At 38.3% G+C, this 25,090-nt stretch overlaps 2 protein-coding genes across 2 annotated transcripts in view; both read left to right on the forward strand.

Annotated features, from left to right (window-relative positions):
* dner (delta/notch-like EGF repeat containing) overlaps positions 1–17,104 on the forward strand; it is a 52,791-nt gene extending 35,687 nt beyond the window's left edge. The window contains exons 8-15 of the mRNA XM_036214778.1: positions 826–979; positions 1,292–1,405; positions 6,102–6,335; positions 11,139–11,261; positions 11,348–11,461; positions 13,304–13,435; positions 14,252–14,498; positions 14,583–17,104. Coding sequence (XP_036070671.1) covers positions 826–979; positions 1,292–1,405; positions 6,102–6,335; positions 11,139–11,261; positions 11,348–11,461; positions 13,304–13,435; positions 14,252–14,498; positions 14,583–14,694 — 1,230 coding nt within the window. The 3' untranslated portion in view covers positions 14,695–17,104. The remainder of the gene's footprint in view (positions 1–825; positions 980–1,291; positions 1,406–6,101; positions 6,336–11,138; positions 11,262–11,347; positions 11,462–13,303; positions 13,436–14,251; positions 14,499–14,582) is intronic.
* A 2,387-nt stretch (positions 17,105–19,491) lies between these two features.
* pid1 (phosphotyrosine interaction domain containing 1) overlaps positions 19,492–25,090 on the forward strand; it is a 31,623-nt gene continuing 26,024 nt past the window's right edge. The window contains exon 1 of the mRNA XM_024276966.2: positions 19,492–19,691. Coding sequence (XP_024132734.1) covers positions 19,662–19,691 — 30 coding nt within the window. The 5' untranslated portion in view covers positions 19,492–19,661. The remainder of the gene's footprint in view (positions 19,692–25,090) is intronic.

A 25,090-nucleotide genomic window follows, 5' to 3' on the forward strand; every position in this document is an offset into this window, starting at 1 on the left:
CAGCTTCAGCGACCCTCAGTGCTCCGGGAAAGGCAAATGCATTACGCAGCCCTCTGAGGTGAGGCATCAGAACCACTCTTTTTTTTTGTCTGTAATTTTTAAATTGTTAACACGATAAATGTCATTTTAGTAGATTTTGAAGGAGAAAAGCGGCCGCTTTTCTCCTTCAGAATCTACGTCAAATGACGTTGATTGTGTAAATGGTTAAGAAGTTACAGTATGTTAAAAATGTTTGTGTTTAAACATTACCGGTGACGCCTCAGGAGTTAAAGGGTTAAAGACGCTTTGAGATCAAAGAATTAGAATTTGAATGAGACTTGTTTTTTTTTTTAATCCTTTGAGTTCAGCTTTTATGAATAAAAAGCACTTGATAAAATTGAACAAAACATTGCTTTTATACGCATTTCGAATGCAGCTTAACCTTAAACTTTGATATTTATCTTGAGTTCTTCAAAGGGAACTGTAGGATGAGAGCTGTGAGGATGCAGCGTTTTATTTGTCTTCCTAAAGGATTACAGAGGGCATAACAGGAAGCGTTTTTAGCATCCTGAGAATTTTGTCTGATCCCGGATGCTGCAAGGAGCAATAAAACGTGAAGAGAAACCGGAAAACCGTCCTGCAGCATCAAGGATGAGAGCAGAAAAACACCCAACACCCTAAATACTGAATTTAAAAGAGAAAAAAAAATTCTCAGAAATGCAAAAATTAAATTTGTTCTCTCACATGAGGACAATAACACATATATGTGTTAAAAACTCAAAAAACAAGATTTTCATTTGAGTTAAATTTACATTTTTCTGAAATTCTCCCGTTTCTGACCTTTAGAGCACCTTCTTCTGCGAGTGCGAGGACGGCTACACGGGAATCTTTTGCGAGGAGTTCGACGCCTGCCATCGTCGACCTTGTCGCAACAATGGCTCCTGCACAGACGTCCGACAAGGCGGTGAAGGACGCAACTTTACCTGCACCTGCCAGCCAGGTGAGTTGCTTCTCAATTATTTGAAACCCAGTGAGTGAGTGTGAAATTAGAGTTGCACCTTCTGTGGTTCCTTTAACACAAGAAATGTCTGAATGAGAAGACATCACAGAGCATGAACAAGCTTTGATCTTGACAGGCTCCTTTTGGAGCAGAAGCTTCAAAGCCTGACCTTCTGGTAAGACTTTAATTGTCAGAGGTGACCTCAGATTGTGAGTCATCATCTATTGTTCTGACAAAGACCTGATTAGGGGAGAGAAGCCTCGACCACATTCAGAACTCTGCTTCTGAACCGATGAAATGTCTGTTTGCCAGGATATGAAGGGGAGCGCTGCCAGCAGCAGGTTGACCACTGCCTCTCCCAGCCCTGCAGGAACGGAGCCACCTGCTTCAGCAGCCTGGCTGGGCCCAGGTGCTACTGTCCTGAAGGTAGGAAGATTCTGGAATCAAATCCAGTCAAACTTATTTATGTGTTTTAATCTGTGATACGTAATTAGTTTTTGTCTTTGTGAGCTACATCAGGGAAAATTTGTCTCAACAAAATTGTGCATTTGTCAACGGTCTGCTCTGCTTTAAGTAGAATCCAGGGAATGAACGGAGTCAGAATGGTGACAATGTTAGACAGAAGAACTGATGGGTAAAGTGAGGTTCTGTAACAGCTAATATTGTTCAGCTAAATGTGGAATTGCACAAATATGTGCTAAGAAATTGTTACAAGATAGATTTACAGTGTAAAAAACAGTCATTTATTAACTGACAGTCAGTAATTTACTGACATTGACTGACTTTGGTGTCATCAGAACACTTCAGAAACTATCAACACTCCAAAAACAGACCCCTAATAGAAATAAGTAAAAAATGTTTACCACATGGGCAATTTTCTTTAACTCTCGTGCTCTCTTATGAGGTCCAGATGACCCCACCCTTACATATATATTTGATTTTATCTGCTAAAAAATCCTAAAAAAAAGTTCAGTTTACTGTCTTGTGGGGTCCAGATGACCCCACTTTTAATGTAAACATGTCTAGGATAGCACAAGAATTACATAAGCAAAAACATCTGCCAATGTGATAAGAACAATGGTCTTAACAAGAATTATTATTTTAAGACAAGATAAATACCTGGTAACAAAGAGTGCTGGTGACATTTTCCAGATTCCTTCTATTTCTTGTGAGATAATCAAGTGTAAATTGAATATATGCATAAACAAACAAGTAAAGAAGATTCAATGTCAAATTCATTCATATTTTAGTTTCATAAATTCCCGAACACTCTTGTTTTTTTCACATCAAAATAATAGAAACAGAACATTATTAGAACATTCTATCACACATCACATAGTCTCACGTCTTTAACATCTTTACAAAAGTCAAAGTGTTTCCACTCATTGGACTGTGATGATGGACTTGTCATTTTTGGTGTCCTCATACGTGTGTGTTGTCCACTGCAGTGGCAGGTGGTCTTTTTTATGTTATAGTAGATAAACCTATGCGCATCAATCCAAATGGTATTTCCCAAGATTGATTACCAATTTATTAGCAATCCACTAATGAATGTAGGTCGATTTGATTAACAACTTCTGTCAGATAGATGGATCTGGTTGGATTGGTGGAATAGAAATCAGTAAATTAGTAAAATAATCGTTACACCTATAGTAATTAATCATGTTTGATATTTCAATTTTAATGTTTTACGGTGAGACAAAACAGATCAAAAATGTTGTATGGTATAAAAATCACTTTAAACACAATCAGTTGGTTTATTTTTGTTGGTAAAAATAGTGGAACTAAAGAGTTCTTATTATGATTTTGCTGCTTTTTATCTTTTTGTGCAACTTTTTAAGAAAAGATTGACAGGAATTTAGCAAAAAATCTGTTGTCCATGTAATCACATGTTTGTGCAACAATTGTAGATGTTTTAAAACTTTAAGAAAACTAAAGAAATGTTGCCTAATTCTCAGATTTATGTGGACCTGCTGCTCCATGAGCTAAAAAATGAACAGTAAGTCTGCTGGTTGCTTAAAAAACTTTTTTTTTTAATATAAAGTGTCTTTTATTTCTACCTTAAGCTTTAAGTTTAAACACAGTCGGTGCTCGACATCCACTGTGTGAAAAGGGCTTAACCGTTGTGTTCAGGTCAGAGCAGAAAGGTGCTCTCAGTCTGATCGCTGTCATCTCCTCTGCTGTGTGAAGCTCTTCACTTCAGGTGGAGGCGGTGTGGAGTTATGAGGTTTTACCAGCAGTTAAAAGATAAAAGAGATTTTTCTGCTGCAGGTTCAAGTGTCTTACTTTAACTTTAAGATCCACTCTGAACTGTGAAAAGATCAAACTGCTCACCTAAAAAAAAAAAAAAAATCAAAACTTGAAATCCAGCAGAGATGTGAGGATTTCAAGCGAGTATGTCTGTTACTTCAGCACCAAGGTCAGCACCGTCCATCAACGTGCAGCACGGCTGGAGTGCTGACAAACCTTAGTGTCTAGAAGATCACGCAAACATGCTAACGCTGTTTTCTGCAGGATCTCCTACAAAATTGTTTTTTTTTCATTTCAGGAAAAATAGCAACAGAAAAACTCCTTAAAATCCCCCGATCCTCTTTTGATCTATTTCTAAGCATTCTCAGTGGTCTTTTAATTATGATTATGCCATCGTAAACCTAAATCAATAAACCTGTATTGTTTTCAAGGACATAGTTCTACAGATTTGCAGTAGTTCATCTGCGATTCACCTCTGAGATGCAGGCGAACTGTTGGCATGAAGCAGCCCCGCCCCTCTTCCCCTCCCTGTTGCTGTGAGAGTTCAGAGCATGGATCTTGTGGCCCGCCCAGTATATTTTTTATGTCACAAATAAGCGTTTTTACATGAATAAACACTCATAAATCCAATTTTAGGCTTAATTTTCTTTATACATGTCCTCCATCATTAGAAAAAATGCCACAAGTACATATTAATAACACCACAAATATAAATTATAGCAAATCTTTAAACTTTAGATCTAACTGTGGGGAGAGTCACTGTAATCCAAAGTAGAAGTTTGTCTCAAAGTTCATCCTTTTATGAGTTTGTTTGTGGTAAGAACTTCTGTCAGGCTGGATTAGTTCCTGCACAAATAACACAACATGTTCATACAGCAGGAGTACAGGCTAAAATCTTTAACGGTGACTCTCAGTAGAACACACACAAGCAAAATTAGAGCTAATTCTTTCATTGAAATGAAACTTTTTAAAGGAATAAATTCATGTAAAATATATTTGATGCAAAAGAAGTCGGTCCTAATGGAGTCACACTTTGTTCTGTGTTTTCCTTATCAGACTCATCTCTTATTTTTACTGAACTGAAATGAAAAATAAGTAATTTCTGTACGAGCAGCATGTAAAAACGACTTCAGTAGCTGCTGCTGTCTCTCAGTTCTCCTCCTCTTCCTCTGATCAGACCTTCACATGACAAATTTTAAAAAAAAAAAAACAAAAAAAAAACAAACACTTTTTTCAAATTGACAACCTTTTATTGGTTTTTATCTCCATAACAACCATTTCGTTTTTTGCTTACCTGGTGGTGACAAACAGATCTATACAAGTTTTAGAAGAATTAGCAAAAGTAAACTTTCAATTCCTAAAATATATACATCGTTTGTAATGTCACCTTGAGCCAACGATTCATGTAAAAATGTGTTCAACGCTGTTCAAAATCTACAAATTCTAATTTTAATGTTTTTTTTCTAATAAGCTACCTAAATATGCTTGAGGGGTTAGGAGGCAATAGATTGAAATCCCAAGGAGGAGTTAAATTTTGTATTTGATACCAAAGATTTTTTTTGTTTGGGTTCGGGGGTTGTTGTTCACTATGTCCATTATTCATTTCGATTGGGTACTATGTATGTATATTTATTGTGTTTTTTTAGGAAAATTTTTTGCTAAACAGTGCAGCGAGGAGAAAAAATGCAAAAACAGTCTGGTGCTTGCAGTCCTGAACTGCTGCGGAGGCTAAATAGAAATGAAAAATCGAAGTGTCAAATTCAAAGTCATGTGCGAATAATAAATGTTAAATCTAAATGTAAACATCAAAAATAAATGTTAAATATAAATGTCAGTTACTTCTAAAAGTAAGAAACAAATGGAGGGTCCATGTGAGTGAGATTAGACCACAGAAAGACTAAATTGAAGATCAAATAAAACGATTCCTTTCTTCTTGATGAAAATATACATTTGTGGCTCTCTTTGAGGAATAGAGAATAGATGAAGATATAAATAGCTGAGGAGTGGAGACAGGAAGAACAGATAAATCTTGGATTCACCGACGTGTGTGGAGCTGCGAGCTCGTGAACCTCAAGGAAACGAAGAGGAGGAGCTGTGGTGAAGTTTCTCCACATCACTTCTGTCTTCCCGTTAAATGACGAACATTTCTTCACACAGACAAAGATCCTCCGACAGATCAATGGGTTCTTGTGAAAGATCTGTTCATTACTCAACGGAGCGCGCCGTACGGCTTCGTCAGCAAAGGGATTACTCCTGTTGGAGAGTAAATCAGGGCGCCCACACACACTGCAGCACAGCAGTTGAAGCACAAGCAGTCGAGTCTCTCGTTTGTGCGGAACAATGGTTTCTCTCGAGGGAGGAGGAGAAAAGATGAAGGTTAAGTTTAGACGCAGGTGACAGAGGCTGAGGGAGGTGAAGAAGCAGAGCTGAGGGAGACTCTTCAGAATGACTTTGCATTTTGTCTTGGAGTTGAAAGGCAAGAAAAGTGAGTCACTCGTTGGTTAATACCTAAACAAGTGAGCAGATTAAGTCACACAAAATCTAGAGTATATACAACAAGTAAAGTTGTATTTATGTAAATAAAAAAAGACAATTTTAAAGATAAAATCTAAAGGTTTATTGTGTCTTAAGGTAGTTTGAGAAGTAGAGTTCAATCAATTTACTACTAATCCTGTCATTCCAAAAAGTGGACTAATTTTTCTAGATTTTTCTACATTTCCAACAAAGTTCTATCTTCTGTTTCTGCTTTTTATTCCTGTCAGGTTCTTCAGTGGATCATCATCATTCTTCCAACTCAATGGAAAATTCATTTTTCTAATCCTTAAACATGTTCTTCTCCTTTCTTTGTTTCCCCCTGAATCTTTTCTGTCAGGTTATCAAGGCACCGCCTGTGAGCAGAAGGTGGACCCGTGTGCCTCCAGCCCTTGTCACAACAACGGTACCTGCTACGCTCAGGGCCCCAGCCCCCTGGGGTTTGGCTGTAGCTGCACAACAGGCTTCACAGGCCCCACATGTGGTCAGCTGGTCAACTTCTGCGCCCTGAACCCCTGCGCCCACGGAGTGTGCCGCAGCGTGGGCAACAGCTACAGGTGCCTCTGTGTTCCAGGTGAGCAGATCTCAGTCCTAACCAGTGGTGCACTACGGGAATCGTGAGGGAAACGCATGTCTGCTTTTTGAATTTAAAGATTGTTCAGAAGTTTTCATATGAAGCTGTTGATCATGTGACTATATCATGAAACATCAAACCTCTAAGAACCAGAAAACAATAGTGTGTGTCATGGAGTGTCAAACGCCAAACCAGAGTCTTTAAGTAACAAAAAAACGCCACTTAAGATGAGTAAAATCCACAACCAGAACAGAACTCAACACCAGCACGACTTAATAGAGCAGGAACTGATAGACCAATGAACTAAACTAAAGCAGCACTGAGTGCAGAAACAGAAACATCTAAATAGAACTCCAAAACATGAACCTCCAGTGCAGGCAGCTGTGCACCAATCCACGGAGAGCCACCGGAGAGGGGGCGGAGCCTTCCAGGAGAAACCACAACAAACCTGCACGGAAAACCACAAGAATGAGGACAAACGAAACAGAACTCACAGTCTGTGTCAGTGTGGTTGTGCTTGTGTTTTTGTGGTATGTTGTGGTGTGTTTGCAGGATGCGTTTGTGTGCTTTAGTCTGTGTTTGTGGTGGGATCTCATGTTTGTCTGGTTTAGTGTTCTGTGTCGTTTCTCTTGCTGTGCTTATGTTGTGTTTGTGGTTTGTTTGTGTGTTTGCCTTACATGTGTTTGTGTTCTGTGTTGTGTTTTGTTTGTGTATTATATTGTGTTTGTTTCTGTATTGTATTGTGTTTGTGTATTTTACTATGTATGTGTATTTGTGTGTTCCGGTTGTGTTTGTATGTTTATGTTATGCTTTTGTGCTGCAGCATGCTTGTGTTATGTTTGTGTTTACTGTTTGTGTTGTATTTATTGTATGTTTGTGGTGTGTTTGCGTATTGTATTATGTATGTGTGTTGTGTTTTTTAGGATATTGGTGTGTTTGTGGTTGTTTGTGTATTGTATTTTCTATGTGTGTTGTGTGTTTTTCATTGTATTTGTTGTGTGTTAGTGTTGTGCTTGTTTGTTTATGTTGTGTTTTTGTGCTGCAGCGTGCTTGTGTTATGTTTGTGTTTATGTTTTGTGTGTTTGTGTTGTGTTTATTGTATGTTTGTGTATTGTATTAGGTATGTGTGTTGTGTTTTTTAGTTTATTTGTGTTTATTGTGTGTTTGTGTGTCTTTGTTGTGTTTTTGTACTTCACCATGCTTGTGTTAGTTATATTTAGGTTTATGTTTTGTGTGTTTGTGTTGTGTTTATTGTATGTTTGTGGTGTGTATGTGTATTGTATTAGGGATATGTGTTGTGGTTTTTTTAGTTTATTTGTGTGTTTATTGTGTGTTTGTGTGTCTATGTTGTGTTTTTGTACTTCACCATGCTTGTGTTAGGTATATTTAGGTTTATGTTTTGTGTGTTTTTGTTGTGTTTTTGTACTTCACCATGCTTGTGTTAGGTATATTTAGGTTTGTGTTTTGTGTGTTTTTGTTGTGTTTCTGTGAGAGTTGGTGTGAACATATTGTGTAACAGTCCATGTCTGATCAGTGACTTGTTTCATATCAAACTTTTGCTGCTAAAAGGATTTAAATCATGAAGTTGTTGTGTCAGATTTGTCTCCTTTTTGTCATCATGATCTCATAATGGTTGAAAAGTTCACTGAGGTGAATCTGGTTTCCTCTGATCTGACCTTCATCTTGTCTGGAACTTTCACTGCAGGAGAGCTGAGTAAATGTGATGGATGTTCCCATGAACTCCTGCTATGAACAGATTCTTCTCCAGGACCTCCACTGCTCAGCTGGATTTTGTGTTGAGGAGTTCTCCTGCTTAACTTTCATCACATTCTACTGAGGAGTCATTTAGTTTCTCTTTTGGTCCTTTGGGACGCCATGAACCTTCAGTTCCTTCAAGGTTCTGGTTGACATTTCCCCCCCGTCATCCATCTTGAAGATGCCTTGTAAATTCTCTTGCTGCCTCTGATGATTGCTCATAAAGCTTAGTGATGGTGGCCAGCGGCTCCGGCTGCAGCAGTAAAACTCATCTGGGTCAGTAAGGAGTTATTTTTAGACTGGATGAAGGTGCTGCTGCTGATGAAGATGATGATGATGCTGCTGCCTGTGTGATCAAATCTATTGGGCGGAATAATAGCTCATCATTATCCGCCGTCTTGCAATTACCTTGTGGGGACGGCGGGATTGATGACTTTCACGGAGACGTGTGGATGTCATTTTACTCTTTCGCTCTCCATTTATTCAGGTTGGTGCTTTGGGTCTCTTCTGCTGGTTGTCGTGGATACAGTTTTATTTTTCAATGTCTTTGCAGAAAATGTGTTTCGAAAACTCCCTGACTCATGTTCTAACCCTGTCTCTCACTGTGTGTTTATGGTTTCACATTGTCATGACAACGCCTCGTCTTTTGTTGTAGTCTTTCATTATTCTGTCCCACAGCAGTCTTGGACTGCAGGGACCAGATTGCTTTCTTTTTCACTACACATTTGAGTGAAATTATCATCACAATTTCCAAAAAAAATCAAGAAAATTTGAATTCATTTGAAAATGAATTTTGGAGAAAGTGAACAATCTTCACAAAGTTACACACACACCTCCAGGTTAAATCTACAATCACAACCTAAGTTTTGTTGACTTTTGTCTGCCATATTTATTAATTTTTAAATCACTTTTAGTACTTTCTATAAATGTAACCTCCTCCAAGGGATCAGTGGTGGACTTAGCAGTTTGAGGGCCCAAGGCACGAAATAAAATCTTTTTTTTTTAATCCTCACTTAGGTTAAAATGTCAAATAAATTCTTCACTACTAGACAGAATGAATGTCAGCAATTCAAGTGTTTTCATAATCCCTGAAAAACTGAAATAGTTTCAACTGAACTGAACAGGAAATAAGCAAAACAGTGATTTTTGAGGAATAAAAGGAAATGATTAGGATGAAACACAGGTTAATGGACGCATATTTATTTTATTATTAGTAGGGTATACATCTCATGATGGCAGGTGAGGCACTGCTTCACCTGTCTGCCCTGACTGGTTGAAACATATTTCAATAAGGAGCTAAAAGCTGCCCATGTTGGGCAATTTTCAGCTCATTCTGGGGAAACTGAATTCTCTGCTGTTGACTGGAATATTCCATCGCTGGAGATGGATGGTGGAGGATGAAACACTTTCACATCATCAGTCTGGTGCCATTTCAGTGATTTGGGGATTTTACTTTGTGACATAGTTAAATAATAATAGGTGAAAATTTTATTTAAGGCACTTTTAAGTGTTCAGTTTGGGGCCCCAGAGTGTTTGGGGGCCCCAGGCAACTGCCCACCTTTTCCTAGTGGTAAGTCCGCCCTTGTTAGGGATTTCGATGAGTCACCTCAAGCATTATTGGGAAGCTGCTTGGGTAAATATATCGCCTTTAGAGTTTGTAGATTTTGAACGGCATTAGCACAGTTTGATTGATTTTAAACCAAGATTGTGAAAAATACAGGACAAAAACAAATATTTCAAACTTATTACAGAGGTGACCTTGCGAAAATGGCATTTCCATGTTACATGAGCAATTTTAATAAAACATTGGGTACATTTAATGCGAATTGTGAATTAATATAATACTTTATTTGGACACATTAGAAATGTGGGCATGGTTAACAAAAAAAACCTCAGTTGCTAAGGAAATCCAAAAATTTACTTTTGCAGATTCTTGTAAAAATGACATACTACTCTCCGTTACATCCCGGCGAGCAAAAAATAAAATAGTTGCTATGAAGACAAAACCAATAGGAAAGGCACCATTTTAAAAGAAAAATATTGCCAGTGAAAGCGTATCAAAAGGGGGCAGCGAGGACAGGCAGCGGCTTTAATCACTTTTATCTTTAATCCATATTTAGTTCTTCTACTTCTAGTTATCTTAGTTTACTTTGCCATCATGTATTTGGTGGTCGCCAACGTGACCTCCATCCTGTCAGCTGATGGGAGAGGTTTGATGTGCCGGAGCTGACAGACATTCCCGCGCCTGCTTGTCTGGTGGCGAAGCCTCCTAACCGTTTGAAACGAAGCTGACACGCAGAGAGTCATCTCTCAGATTCCTGTAATCCAGCTCACACGAGAGTCTCCTAGCCCAAAGACGGCAGAGTCTTGGAAAGACGCTTGACATTTCCCTGACATTTCACAGAGACCACTCTGGGGGCTCTGACTGGGCTCCTTATTAAATTCTTGTCTCTGCCTCTCCAAATGCATTTAGCTGTGGCTCAGAGGACGACGGTCGAACCTTTAGTCAACAGTGGAAAATACTCATAAATAGATGAGATGAAAGCAAACCTGCTCTCCAGAAGGAACTGAAATATGTTCTGGGTTTTTAGGAGTTTGTTCAGCTAAACGAGGTAACCTGGAAACACGTGAAGACATGTTCGAATGTTTTACCATTTGAATACAGAAAAAAAATTAGATTCTCTTCAGGTGAAACCTGAAGATTTAAATGTTAATTTAAGAAAGCGATGAAGCTGTTTAAACCTAACCACTGAGGTGTTTAGTTTCATAAATGAACTCCTGCATAAATCAGGCGGGTCTCCTCTGACCCAACATCTTTGAATGTGATTCTAAATGAACACTAGATGGTGCCAGAAACCTCCAACAACATCCTGTTTTGACAGATGTTTCTTTGTCATAAAAAGGCTTTTATTTTTAAGCCATTTAAGCAACTGCTTAAATGAGGTCTGACAGTTTACACCTTTAAGGCCTTCTTTCTGTAGTTTCTACATCACGTGGACATATTTACATTGTTTGGCTCAATAACGCTGACCTTTGTGTCCCATCCAGGCTACCATGGCTTGTACTGTGAAGAAGAGTACAACGAGTGTCTGTCTGCTCCCTGCCAGAACTACGCCACCTGCAGGGACCTCATCAATTCCTACGAGTGTGTCTGCACGCCGCAGTTTGAAGGTGTGTGTGACATTTCGTGTTTGGCCTTGCCTCCAGGCGGTACTAAATGTGTCGCAGCGTGAGTGATGGCGGGTTGTCTCTTGCAGGCAAACATTGTGAAATCTACAAGGATCCGTGTCTGAAGGTGCACTGCCAGAACGGAGGTCGCTGTGAGAGTTCGGCTCTCAACACCTCCTGCATCTGCGCTGCTGGATACCTGGGTGAGCCTTGAGATGAAAACTCAAGAGATGGGTAGGGAAAAAAAAGAGACAAACTTTAAGAAAACAGCGTAAAGCAGCCGTTGTGAAACACAAAACCTCCACAAAGTGATGCGGCTTGACCACAAAGAGACGCAAATGAAAGAGACGCTGTGACACAAATTGCATAGAAGTGCAACACAGCTAAAAGTGGGTCACACACCACCTAAAGGCAGCGAACAATCCAAAGAGGACAATGAAACAATAGCAATGGAACCAAAGGAGATTCAGCAAGGTCCTGTAATGTGGTGAAAGTGGGAGACACAATAAGAGATTTAAAAAACACACCAAACCGATAATTCCTGCGAGAAATGTTGGATGATCTGAAACTGGACCCCAAAACATTAAAGGACAGGGTGACACGAGGTGATGCAGAAACTGCAGGATGTTCTTCCTCTGTAACATCTCCATTTAGATGATCAACATGAAAACCTGCAACTTGTTGTTGCGTAAATGTTGAGAAAAACAATTATTTTTTGCTGGAAAAAATGTCCTTCTCAAAGGACATGAAATATCGAATACTGGATGTTTTATCCTTGGAATAAATACAAAAATCTGCCCATGGAAAAAATTGTTTCTTAAAATAAGTTGTGATGCTGTCTATAATGAAATCTAAAGTAATCTATAAACACTTATGTTAAGGTATTTTACACATCATTAAAATAAATATTTCTCAAAAAATTGTACTATATCTTTAAAATAGGTATGTTTATATACGTTTACTCTCCAAATATATCATATTTAAGTGCTACAACAGTCCACTTCTTATTTCTAAACTATAATCACCTTATTTAAGATACATTTGTCTTAAAAATGATCTGTAATTGTTATGCATCAGATAAAGCTTTCCAGTTTCCCTAAATCAATCAAATCTGTTTCTTAAAACAAACCATTTCATCATCACAAATAAAACTTCTGCTTGAAAACAATATGTAAAGATTAAAAAACGTGTTTCATAACTTAAAATAAGTTGTTCTCAAGATCAAACAACTCAAAAATATCCATGAATATTTTGCACAACATAAACTTGAAATCTTTCCAAATATTTGTGTCCAGTTTCTAGTTTGATCATCTTATTTCACTTGATATGAGACCAAACTAACTTTCAAGTTAGGTTTTTATTAATACTTAAATACTTGTCTTAAGATGATAAATCTTAAATATCTTGTGGAGTCATCTGATCCTGGAAACATCTTATTTTAAGCAAATATAGAGCATCTTTTTCCCCTACATGTTATTTTAAGCCAAATATTTATTTGGTATTCAGAAGCTGTCCTGTTTAATTTTATTTTGGACTGATAACACTCTATGAAGTAGTTTAAGGTAAACATGTATATTATTTTGAAGAAAAAAACATCTTTAAATGTGCCATTCTATTCTGATTTTAAGATGATTATGGTCTGGAAATTAAGATTAGGACTGTCATAGAGTTTAAATTTAGATTTTTTTGAGGAAAAAGTGTTTAATATACAAACTTTGAACATATTAAAATCCTTTTGAGCAAAGCAAGCTGATTTTAAGACCAGTATTCAGAGTAATGTACTTAAATATGAGTTTTTAGCTCATTTAAATACTTAATTTTAACTCAAATGGGCAAAACTTAACAACTTATTTAAAAAAAACTCTATCAAGACCAAATCTGGTAGTTATATTAGCCGATTTGTTTTACTTATAACAAACAACAACAAAAAATCTTTATTATATATTTTTCATCTTATTTAGCAAAGGACATTTTTTTCTTCTGCACTGGAAAAACAACAAATCTGATGATGTTTATATAGCTGTAAAATACTTCTTGTTTTTCAGGAGAAAAATGTGAAATTGATATCAATGAGTGTGAGAGCAGCCCTTGTCGTCATGGAGGCACCTGCATCGACCAATCAAACGGCTTCACCTGCCACTGCCCACCTGGCTGGGTCGGACCCAGCTGTGAGATCCGTAAGTTATCCGTCAGTAAACTCCTAAAAGCTTTAAAAAAAGAAAGGACCACCGATCTTAAGAAGATATTCACCAGAAAGTAGTAAAATGATCTGTACATGCAGCAAGTCATTTTGACTTATTAATAAATCTTATAATAAGAAATCAAAATCTAGAAACAAGGAAACAATAAATCTAAAAACCATTTGATAGAATTATTTCAAAATGAATGTTATACAAACCAGTAAGAAGCGTTTTTTGATGGTTCTAAGCAAAAAGTTTGTATTTTTTCAGTTTTATGTACCTAATTGTAGTTTATTAAACTAGTGTAGTTCGTGGAAACAACTAATTTTAGAACAAAATGCGAACAAAATGATAATACCATTTTAGTACAAGCTGACCTATCTTAATAAATCCTTAAAAAATCTCGAACTATCACAAATCTAATTTTTGTTTCCAAAATAATGTTAATGAAGATCCATCTGACTTTATGGAATATTGAAATAATATCTTTATTTTTGAACCAAAAATTACAGTTAAAAATTTGAGTTTTTGAGTCTTAAATCACATTTTTCTATTGCCAAGAGTTCGGAGCAAAAGGATTTTGACTTATTTTAATAATAAATGACTTGTTTTTAAATCTTAGCTCTTAATGAGAGAAATTATCGTCTGTGATGATTTTGGGAAAAACTTGGAAAGCAGAGAATTTAAAAACCTCTTCAAACCTGGTAAAACCCTCTTCTCTAAAAATAAGGTCATAAGTCTTAGCAAGTGTTAAATATGCGGTTTGTGTAGTGTACGAACTCCCACACATCCCCCTGTGTGTGTCTGTGTTAGACCTGCAGTGGAAGCCGGCACACGCCGAGGACACGCTGACCAACATGCCCCGCCACTCGCTCTACATCATCATCGGGGCTCTGTGTGTGGCCTTCATCCTCATGCTCATCATCCTCATCGTGGGAATCTGCCGCATCAGCCGCATCGAGTACCAGGGTTCCTCCCGCCACGCCTACCAGGAGTTCTACAACTGCAGGAGCATTGACAGCGAGTTCAGCAACGCCATCGCCTCCATCCGCCACGCCAGGCAATATATCCCCGCCATGACAGCTTCTGCTTTGCGGTTGCCGCTTTACGACGTACTAAAGCCGCTGTGCCCTTCTGTCGTCAGGTTTGGGAAGAAGTCTCGGCCCGCCATGTACGACGCCACTCCCATCGCCTACGAGGACTACAGTCCTGATGACAAACCGCTGGTTACCCTCATCAAAACCAAGGATTTGTAAAACCCTCTTCTCACACTCATCGTGCGCAACAAGCTTTCGCACACTCACACACAGACCCACACGTGCACAGAGCCTATCAAAACACGTCCTCCACACACATAAAGAAATAATCAAAATTGAATGTAAGGAGGAAATAAATGCTGTAGTTCTCCAATTTGATTCCTTTATTTTCTCCACAATAACGAGGCTTCGTTGTAGCATCAGAGCAAACCTACTTAAGTTATAGATTATGAGCTGATAGAGCGTCTATGGAGAGCCTGAAGGAGAACACACTGACAGGCATCCTTACAGAAACTCTAGACCAGTGGACCCCAACCCTCAGGCCGTGGGCCTTTACCAGTCCATAGGACAGTTAGTACTGGGCCGCAGAGAGAAAAAATATGACCTGTGTTTTATTTCTAATCTGATTCTGAAGGAAATTTTATTTTGGAAAGCCACTGGATTTCCCCCCCCCACCACATCTGACTCATTCCTGTCACTCAGTGTCCTGTCAAAAATACATCACATACTTTCTTAAAGCAGCTGCTCCAACCACGGAACTGAAACCTCCAAACTAGCACAAGTTCACAAAAAATATATATTTGGAAAGTCTTCACACAGGAAACAGAAGAAGAACCTTCAACTTAAAAATAAAAGACAGCTGCATTTAACAGGCAACAACCAGGAGTCTTTACTCAAATCTGGATTTGTTGCTACAGTTCTTCCTATACCATAATATAATAATACATGATATTTAGCGATTATGAAGATGCTGCTAATACGGTTGTTCAAACAGTCAATTCTTATTATTAAATTTAGATTTATATATATATATATATATGTGTGTGGTGCACCTTAAAAGTCAGACGAAGCTGAAGTTGGCGCAGATTTTATTGAGGGTTTCTAAATGCAGACAAGATGGTGGTGGAGCTCCATCCAGACACAGAGTGCAAAAAAAAAAAAAAAAAAAAAACATGCTAAATTGCACTGAAAAAATTCATTGAAATAGTGAGAGGGCAAAGGTGAACTGCAATTTTGGATGTACGTCGCTTACCATGTCCATCCATTTATGACCACAGTGTTCACTTCTCTTGTTGGCTACTTTGCCATATCATAAAGCTGGAATCCTCTCAGATTGGTTTCCTAAACATGACAAGTTCACTGGACTCAAACAGCCTCCACAGTCACCAGATCTCAACCCAATAGATCACATTTGGGATTTGGTGGAACAGGAGATCGGCATCATGGATGCTCAGCCTACAAATCTGCAGAGACTGTTGATGATGTCATGTCAGTATGGACTAAACTCTCAGAGGAATGTCCCAATTCCTTGTTGAATCTATGCCACCAAAGATTAAAGCAATTTTGAAGACAAAAGGGGGTCCAATCCTGCACTGGCAAGGTGTATCTATTGAAGTGTCCAGTGAGTGTATATCCACCAATACACACTTTTTGGAGAGACTTCTGGAACTTTTCAATCTCACTACTGTAGGTTATGTTTAAATAGAGTTTAAACTAGCCACAGATATTTTACAAACAATAAGGATAAACTTTATCCTCAGAAGTTAAGGGGAACGGAGGCTTAAAAAAAAAAAAAATCGGACTCTCACTTCAGCCTTGTACAGATCGGTCCGTAGAAATATTGTCGGACATCAAACCGGTCCATGGCCCAAAAAGGTTGGGTACCACTGCTCTAGACGTAGGTGCATCTCACACAGTGCATTCACTTTATCCTTTTTCTATATATCCAAACAGTATTTCTGCAGTAGGTTGCCTTACTTTGTGCATGGTTAGATTTGATGTTCTCTCTGTAATATTTTAATAAATCATTAGTTGTTTTTTTTTCATTGCACATGTATAATTCTGTCAAGAATGTGCCAAATGTGTTTTTTCTTTCTTTGTGGTTAGTAGACAAAGTACAAATAAAATACTAGTCACAGATCTATTTTTATTTTTAATCGCCACAGTATCGTCCTGTTCTGTACATATTCTCACTGGTGTGTTTAGTAAAGAGCGTGGGTCTGCTGGACTACTGTAACCTTACTAACCAACTGTGTGTATTTCAGTGAAACTTAGGAAGATATGCTCCTTACTGCACAGAAAACCGATTTAGTTTGTCGGTTCACCTCGTCGTTCAGTAGATCCTGGGTTCACGGTTTCTCTGAGAGAGCAGCCTGTTTGTCCGCTGACCTCAGGAGGCCGAGGGAGGAGAAAACCTGAACAAACCCTGTGTGCTTTTGTGTTCTGTCAGTGGAGAACTACCCGTCCGTGCAGCTGTGTCGTTCCACTGAAACTCCAAGTGTTTGCACATTAGATTCTGCTGATTTGGTCCTTTTCTTTCTTTGACTTTTAAACACAACAACACAGTTACCTATTATCCGCTATTATCTATGTTGAAATATCTAAACAATAAAGATTCAAGTGAAACGAATCCGCCTCCAGGTTGGACTTTTTGAGACATTTCCGAGTTTGTTTGGATGACTTTTCTGTCCCGCAAGGTCAGACTGGAGTGTCTGCTGTGGGAAAGGGCTTTATGGAGTGTTAATGATGTGAACACCCCCAGTGACTCCAGGCGCTCTCCAGATGTTCCTCCATGTAAACACAGCTAAATACAGCCTGGCGACTGTTGTGTCGCAGCACACCTACACCCGTCATGTGTGCAGAAAGCATGCACACACACACACTGCAGCAGCAGCAGCAACAGATGTCGCTGGTGATGGTCGGTTTGGTCTGTTTTAGAGACTCTGTGCTTGACTTTTGGCCTGTGAACACTCTGGGGGGTCGAAGCGTTTGCAGCTCCGCTTTATGGCAGAGCCACACAGTTTTGTTTGTGCACTGCAAAAACAGGCCCCGTAGAAATAAGGCAAACATTTCTACAATTTGGAAATGTTCTTTAAATAAGAAAATAAATAAATGAATCTGCCAAAGAGTAAAAAAAGGTCTTACCAAGAATTATTATTCTAAGAAAAAAATATTTTGACTGAAACTTGTTTTTTTAAGATTGTCTTGCCATTGAAAACTTTCTTGATGAGATTATTGTTCATGTGAGACAAAAAATTACATTTTTTGTCTTGAACTAAGGCTCTTTTTACTTTCTTGAAATTTAGTTTTTGTTCTGTTAAAGCATCATGGGGATTTTTTTCTCTGCTCGGTTCCTTTGTAAGGTAAAAGTACAGCAATCATCATCCAGTGGCCCTGAGTATTTGAAAATAAAGTAATTCTTGGAAAGCTTTGTTCAAATCAGGCTGGAGAACATTCTGTTTTGAAGGAGATTATAAAGTGCAGACGTGACACTCTTTATCTTGTCCTTGTGAGAATTAAAAGAGTGAGTTCTTTATGCAGCGTATTCCCAAGAGGTACTAAAACAATCCCATAGTACTTTTTGTTTTGTTTTTTTCCTCCTGCTTTTGTTTATAATTTAATGACTACTTTGGTTAACATAATTGGTTGTATCAGGTTTATTATTTGTGAACTTTTAATGTCTCTTAATTAAAAAAAGAATAATGCATAAATATCTTACTTATTTCCAGATTCTGCCAACAAAAGCACTTTTTTTTTTTTTTAAGCAATCAAGACCAAAATTATGGAATGTAAAGTGAGTTGGAGTGAAAAGTTATTTTAGGCTAAAAAAGATAAACGTGTTATGAGTATGACTTGCCACTTTAAGATGATTATTTGTGCTTGGATGACATGAGCCAACTTCATATTTTTGGTGTTTATGTAAGGTTTGCATGATTTTATTTTTCTTGTTTGCAAATTTATGAGCTGCTTTTGCTTCTGACATAAATATTCGGAAAAAAATCTTTCCATTTTTGAATAATAAAAAAAAATCATTCAGTAAATTAACATTTATGTTTTACATGAACTTTCTTTTTAGATGATATGTTTTCAGCAATTAGACATTAATAGTTTGTGTTAGGTTCAAGTGAACTGGTTTTTGTTAGACTTTCTAAAGAAATTAGAAGGTTCTGGGAAAAAAAAATGAAACGACTGCTAATTTTAATAGCTAAACATATTTGAAATTATTTTAATTACCATAACCATGACTGAAAATAATAAAAAGAAAACATTTATTTAAAATTTAAAAAATAGGAAAAAGCGGCTTTTATTTACTTTTAATAAATTAATTAAAGTTAATATTTTGACACCAGACTTGTCGAAATGGCTGAAAATATGATGAACCTTAAAGGCTCTCTTCAATCATCCTTTGATCTAATATAAAATGTGTTTTAATCACGATCATGCTCTTAGGCCAAGATATATATACTTTGTTTTCTAGGACAATTTCTGCAGAAATTTCCCTGAGTCTTGGGTGGGACTGTTGGAGGGAAGTAAGCCTGTACTCATTTCCCATCATACCTTTGTTTACACTCTCCCACTAACAGCCCCCCAAACCCCCATATTGGAGCTTTCCGCCTGTACAGTTTGAGCCAGATTCCAGCTCAGATGATGAAAACAAAAATGTACATGGATCTGGTCGTCTACAACTGGATGCATCAGAATAAAGCGGAGCAGGGTGCTTGTGGTTATATCACACCTACAATCTTTTTCCAATTGCACTTTTTTTCTCTGGTGCTTATTCACAACAATTTCAGTAAAGAAATATTCAGAAATGCAATTTTTAGTTAGATTTTCTTTATATATATCCTCCATAACCAGAAAAATGCCACAAAAACATGTTAAAAGCACCTAAAACACAATATTCGTTGAGATTGGTGCGAGAGAAAAAAACCCCATCAGAACAAGTGGAGTGGGAAAAGAGCCATTTACTGCAGCACCTGAACGCAGCACCACACTAACTTCTAAAAAAAACTGCTCCCCCTGCTGGCGAGAGAAGGATCTGAATCCAGGCGGAGCGACCCATCCTTCAATGCCGAGCAGTCCGAAGTGCATGGGGTGGGGGGGCAGAGAAACCTGTGAGAGGGAGCAGATGTGAGCCGGACCACGACGGGAGAACACGCCGCAGCACCGCCAGTCCCTCCGCTAACATGTGGCAGCCCGCGTCGGAGCGATTACAGGTAAGACCGCGGCGTCCGGGAGGCGCCTCCGCCGAAAAGTAACGGTTCCGCCGCGGCCACGGCGGCGGAGACCCTCCGTGCTGTGCTAGGCTCCCGCCTGAAGGATTTTTTTTTCATTCCGCGAGAGCTGCAGATGATTCTGCAGGCAGCTTTGAATTCTGTTTATATTAGTAGAAAAAGTGGGATATCAGCGACTCGTTCCTGCCTCAGTTGTGGGTTTGTTTGGCTCCACGTTTTTCACGTACCTGTGCACGTTACGCAAGCACGGCTGCATCTAACCGGGCCGATTCTGGACTGATCCTGGGGATCAGGTTATCCTCATATCGTTGTTATCCCAGAAGGGATCATTTTGCATTTTGGAAGTTGTGGTCGAAAGGTTAGATTTTCGCCCGCTGCCCCCCATCGGGCCTCCCAGTCCGCCCGGGATGCTCACGCCTCCGCCGCGAGCGCGTCAGGCCGCTAAAAAGAGCCCAAAGTCCCGCTGATGATGACACGTAGAGGTGGACGTCCGGGGGTAAGCCGAGCTGCGACCCCGTCTCCCGCAGACATAATGCTCTCCAGATGTCGGCCTCCGGGCTGCCTGCCAAGTGAACTTGCACAATCCCCTCTCCTGCTCCGGCGTCGGGAGGACGGAGGAGCGGCGCGGAGAGGCGAGAGTTCCGCTGTTTGGTCCTCCGCTCGGATGTGGGAGAAGGGCCGCCGCGTGCGACCCGCTCGTGGGCTCATTTACAGTGGATCCGTGAAAACGACAAACGCGTCATCACTCTTAGGTTTCAGTAAATTACTTTCCCAGCCATTTGTTTTAAGGATAAAGTCACAACAAGTGTCACCCGGTCAGTCGCACATTTTCCAGAGGTGTTCTGGAGGCGAATCATCATTTCACAGAGCTTCACTTAGAGGGAACTTAACCGCACCGATGGAGAGGGAGGCTGATGGAGAATTAAATAATAATTAAAAAATAGTTGTCACTGTTCTTATTTTGATTTGGTTTTTATTTCCTGTTTTATTTTGAAAATATTTTCTCATATCCTTTTTTATTTAGCTTAACTTCCGTTCGAATTAGAATCTTCGTTTTTGCTTACAGTGCTACTTGCGTGTATATTTGCCCCGTGTTTTCTGTTTTAGGAGGTTGATTACACTAAACTAAAAATAAAATTAAAGATACAATTAAATATTGGCCTTTGATATCACTCCCTAGTCTATTTAAGTGCACTACAAGCTTATTAGGCTATGTCTGAATTCCCCCCCGACTTTCCTGCTACTAAAAAACAATATTGTGCCAGACTATAGTGCTCACTACTTTTTATTCTGTTTTTAAATTACAAATATGACGTTTCCTGAAGTAAAAAAACGGATAAATATGAACATTTTAGAAGACTACTTATCATTTCACTTTGTTCTGAAGATACAAACTTGGATGGCTTATAAAACATAAATAAAATGTTGTTTTTTTTTTCACATGAAAAATCATTCAAACAGAATGCATCATGGTCTATATTCGCCACTGTAGTGAGCATCGATTCATGCTAGTTTTTCACAGATACTTCTGGGAAATTTCCAGAGCACTGGATTTTGAAAAAAGGACAGTACACCCCCCAAAAAATGTCTGATGCACTACATAGTGCACAAAGTTGTAAGATAATTTTGACACAACCTTACCCTATACTGAATGCTAAAAGTGAGGCAGTGTGCTTAAAGTTGACTTTTTAAATATTAACTATTGCATACTTCCAATTAGTCTAAGGAAGTATTCAGTTACCATACTTCCTACACAACACGTACATGGTCCTTATAACCATTTATATAATATTTGATACATATATTTCTGATCCCCCTATCTCATTAGTATGATCCAAACTTTATTTAAAATCCATTGTACATATACTCGGTCCATGTTTTCTGCTCTGTAATGCATCATTCCTCCACTTGAGGCAGTAGAAGGGCTTTTCTTGCTCATTTCAAAATGGCTGCTTCCATATAATCTCTAGAACACTTTTACTAATTTTAAACTTTATGGTGAGAATAATTCAACGACTACTTGTATTGAAATTTGTTGAAAAATGTATTATTTATAATTCAGTTGCACCATGTTTAAATATGTGGATCAAATGTAAAACAGTGGGTTAATAAGGTGTATTTTTCCTGTACGCTAATGTAATTTTTTTGATGTAGTGGACTTTACACAGTATTAATAAAATACATGTCAAGTGTACTACTTTTTGATTAGGACTTCTTTATACATTAGTGTCTTATACATGGACAGTAATTCTATGGTTTGCGTTTGCCCAAAAGTGAACCATCAAATAGCATCCTGCAAACTATTTTAGCAAAGTTGAATTTCAAATGCAGCTAAAATCCCATTTTCAAGACTAAAGTTGATTATTAGCATTAATTGTGTCATTTAACATAAGTTGAAATCAGACCTGTTTATTTCGATGTCTAATAAAATAATATGTTTTTACACATGTTTTATTTGTCCCCTCTTTGACACATTTTCTTGTGATTTGTTGCCTTACAGTCTCTCTATTCCAATCACTTTGCCACACATCTTTCAATTAATCTTGAGGATAAAGTCTTTAACAACTCAAAAATGAATAAAGAACCTTGGAGCCTAAAATCTCTGATGCGTTGCTGTGTGTCTCCCAGCATCGTTTCCTGCAGACTAGTTGTGGTTGAAGGCCAATTTAGTATTTTCATGTTCAAAACCATCAAACAGAAAAAGAACAAAAAATCCAACAAACTAATTATTGTCTTAGAAAGAGAATTTAGCATCACATAAGCTTATTTTTTGATAGCGCGAGCTTATGGTTGCCTTACATCATTTATTGAGTCATAGGCGTGGGAACTACATTGTATCCCATGATGAAATCCAAGGTAGTGTGTGACCATAAGCTTACTTAATATATCAATACTGACCAAAAATGTACCACAAAAAAAGGGACGACGGTATCAAACTGCTGCAACAGTACCATTAACATTCAATGTGTAACCATGGCAACACCATCTTTTTTGTTTGGGCTGTGTTTTTGACAGCGTACCCTTCCAGTTAGCTGATACCGATTTTCTGTTTTATATATTTTTCGGGTTATTTTTTTTGTCCCTTTCATGGTATTCTTAGCTTCTCTGTCCTTTGTTTCCATAGCAACACCCGATGTCTTGCCGCATTTTTGTCTCAGGCAGCGAGAGGAGAATAAAAGCGCAACTGGATGGAGGTTTTTTGGAGTTTGAGAGCCTAAGTGTGGATGTTTCAGTGTCACATCAGCTCTTCCTGCTTTCAGCTGCTGCGTCGAAGCAGAGTTCCCCTTCTCCTTCAGTTTCGAGGGTTCTTCCTCCTCAGGCGGAGGCCACTTTAGTTCATCAGATTACACAACAAGCCGCCGTCTGAGGGAGGCCTCGCACACGTGTGTGTCAGCAGCTTCGTCTTTAGCTGCCGCTTCAACTTCTGACACCTAAATGAGTCGAAAGGGACTGAAGGAACCTGACAGGGCAGAAACAGCAGGCAGATGAGGAACTTTCTGTCATATATCTTTGTTTGTGGCTCCATCCACCTCAGATGCTCGGTTTTTGTGGTTCTTCTATGCCCAGTTTGGTTTTAAGAACTCACAGGAACCGCATTTGTCCTTTTCTCTCTGGGTTGACTCTTGAAACTTGATGAGTACAGATTAGTTCCCGATTATGAAATGAAGATGTTTCTAAAATTATTTATAAACGAAAATAAAGAAGGATTTTTTTTCTCATTATTTTCTACAATTTGTTTATGAAAAAACCAAGCTGAAGCCAGAGTTTGGACATTATCATATTTTAAGGGGGTATTCAAACTGGACACATTTGGTTTGCTTAAAGTGAACCAGAGTTCATTTCCCCCAACAATCCGGAACAAACTTTCAGTCTGAAAAAAGTCTAAGCGGACCGAGAACCACTTTCTGATTTATCTTTTTGATGTGGCCTCAGTTCGTTTCCAATCGGCTCATTAAAACAACCTTTAACATGATACACATTGCTTCTCGCGCTGTTTTCCCAACAATCTACAGAAGATGTCATGAATACTTAACAGCGTTTCATAGCCAACGTCTCCTATCTTTTCTTCTATCATTGCTTTCTTCTATCATTTCTTCTATCATTGCTTTGCCTCACCCTCATAATTCCTGACTAAAGAGATCTTTAGCCATGTACAAGCTTTGGGTCGAAACAGAAATGTCCAGTTGAGGGACAGTGTAAATACAATCCAAACGCAAGATTCAGGACTTGTCACTGAACTAGAATTAAGTGGATTTAATCCAGACCAACTGACTTTTCCTGTCTGAATACACCCTGAATCTGCATCACATGCTGACAAAATCCAACCAGAAATTACTCTATTTTTTAATTTATAGCTATAATTTTAAGCCACGTTATTCACTTTTAAGTCTGCACACAGTGGTTGACGTTCACAGCCAGAAGTCCCTGGTTCAAATTCCAGCTGGGGTCTTTCCGTCTGGAGTTTGCATGTTCTCCTCATGCATGGAGGGGTTTTCTCCAGGCACCCTGACTTCTACCCACTGTCCAAAAACATGCTTCATAGGTTAACGCTAAAGTATCCCGTTGGTGTGCATGTGTGTGTGCATGCACGACTGTGGTCCTGTGACAGACTGGAAACCTGTCCAGGGTGTACCCTGCCTTCACCCAACAGTAGATGAAAATGTATGAAAATGTCAACTGTTTCTCCTCTTTCTCTGTTAAAGTTCTGCTGTTATCCCAATATTGAGTTATACAAAGTGTAGATTGGACCCTTGACCTCACAGCAATAGTTCATATAGATGACAATGCACATCAGATACCGAGCTCTTTATTTTCATTTGACTTGCTTTAAATATGATCTTTCAAATTAACCACATGGTTGTGGTTTTTAAAAGATTAGTTTTCCTTATCCAAATAAAACTTTTATTTTGACCTATAATATTCTAAAACTTTATTTTAGAGTTCATTTGTTGGTGTTATTTTTTCCTTATGTTCAGTCTTTGGTCTCAGCAGCGTTGAAAAGATGATCACAGAATCATAAATCTAAATATAGGTTTCCAAAATGATCAATATATGTTATTAGATTATTATCAATTAACCATGAAAAACAAGATTTTTGTTTCTAATTTAAATGTTCTTGAATGTCTCTAGTCTTTTGTTATGGAACACACAGTTTATGTGTTATGTTAACTTATTACAGGAAAAGGTATTTAAAATGTGTTACAGTTCTGACTGGTACTAATGTTTATAAAGATATTAGATGAAAAAACAATTAATGAAAATTGGTGTAGTTGAATGGAAATCCATTTTGTTTTCTCTTGTCACCTCTAAACTAAATGTTTGCTGCCATCTCTGGCCAACTTTAGACACAGAAGCAACAACCTAAAGGTTCATCTATTGAC

The sequence above is a fragment of the Oryzias melastigma genome, linkage group LG13 (genome assembly GCF_002922805.2).
Source record: "Oryzias melastigma strain HK-1 linkage group LG13, ASM292280v2, whole genome shotgun sequence".
NCBI lineage: Eukaryota > Metazoa > Chordata > Actinopteri > Beloniformes > Adrianichthyidae > Oryzias > Oryzias melastigma.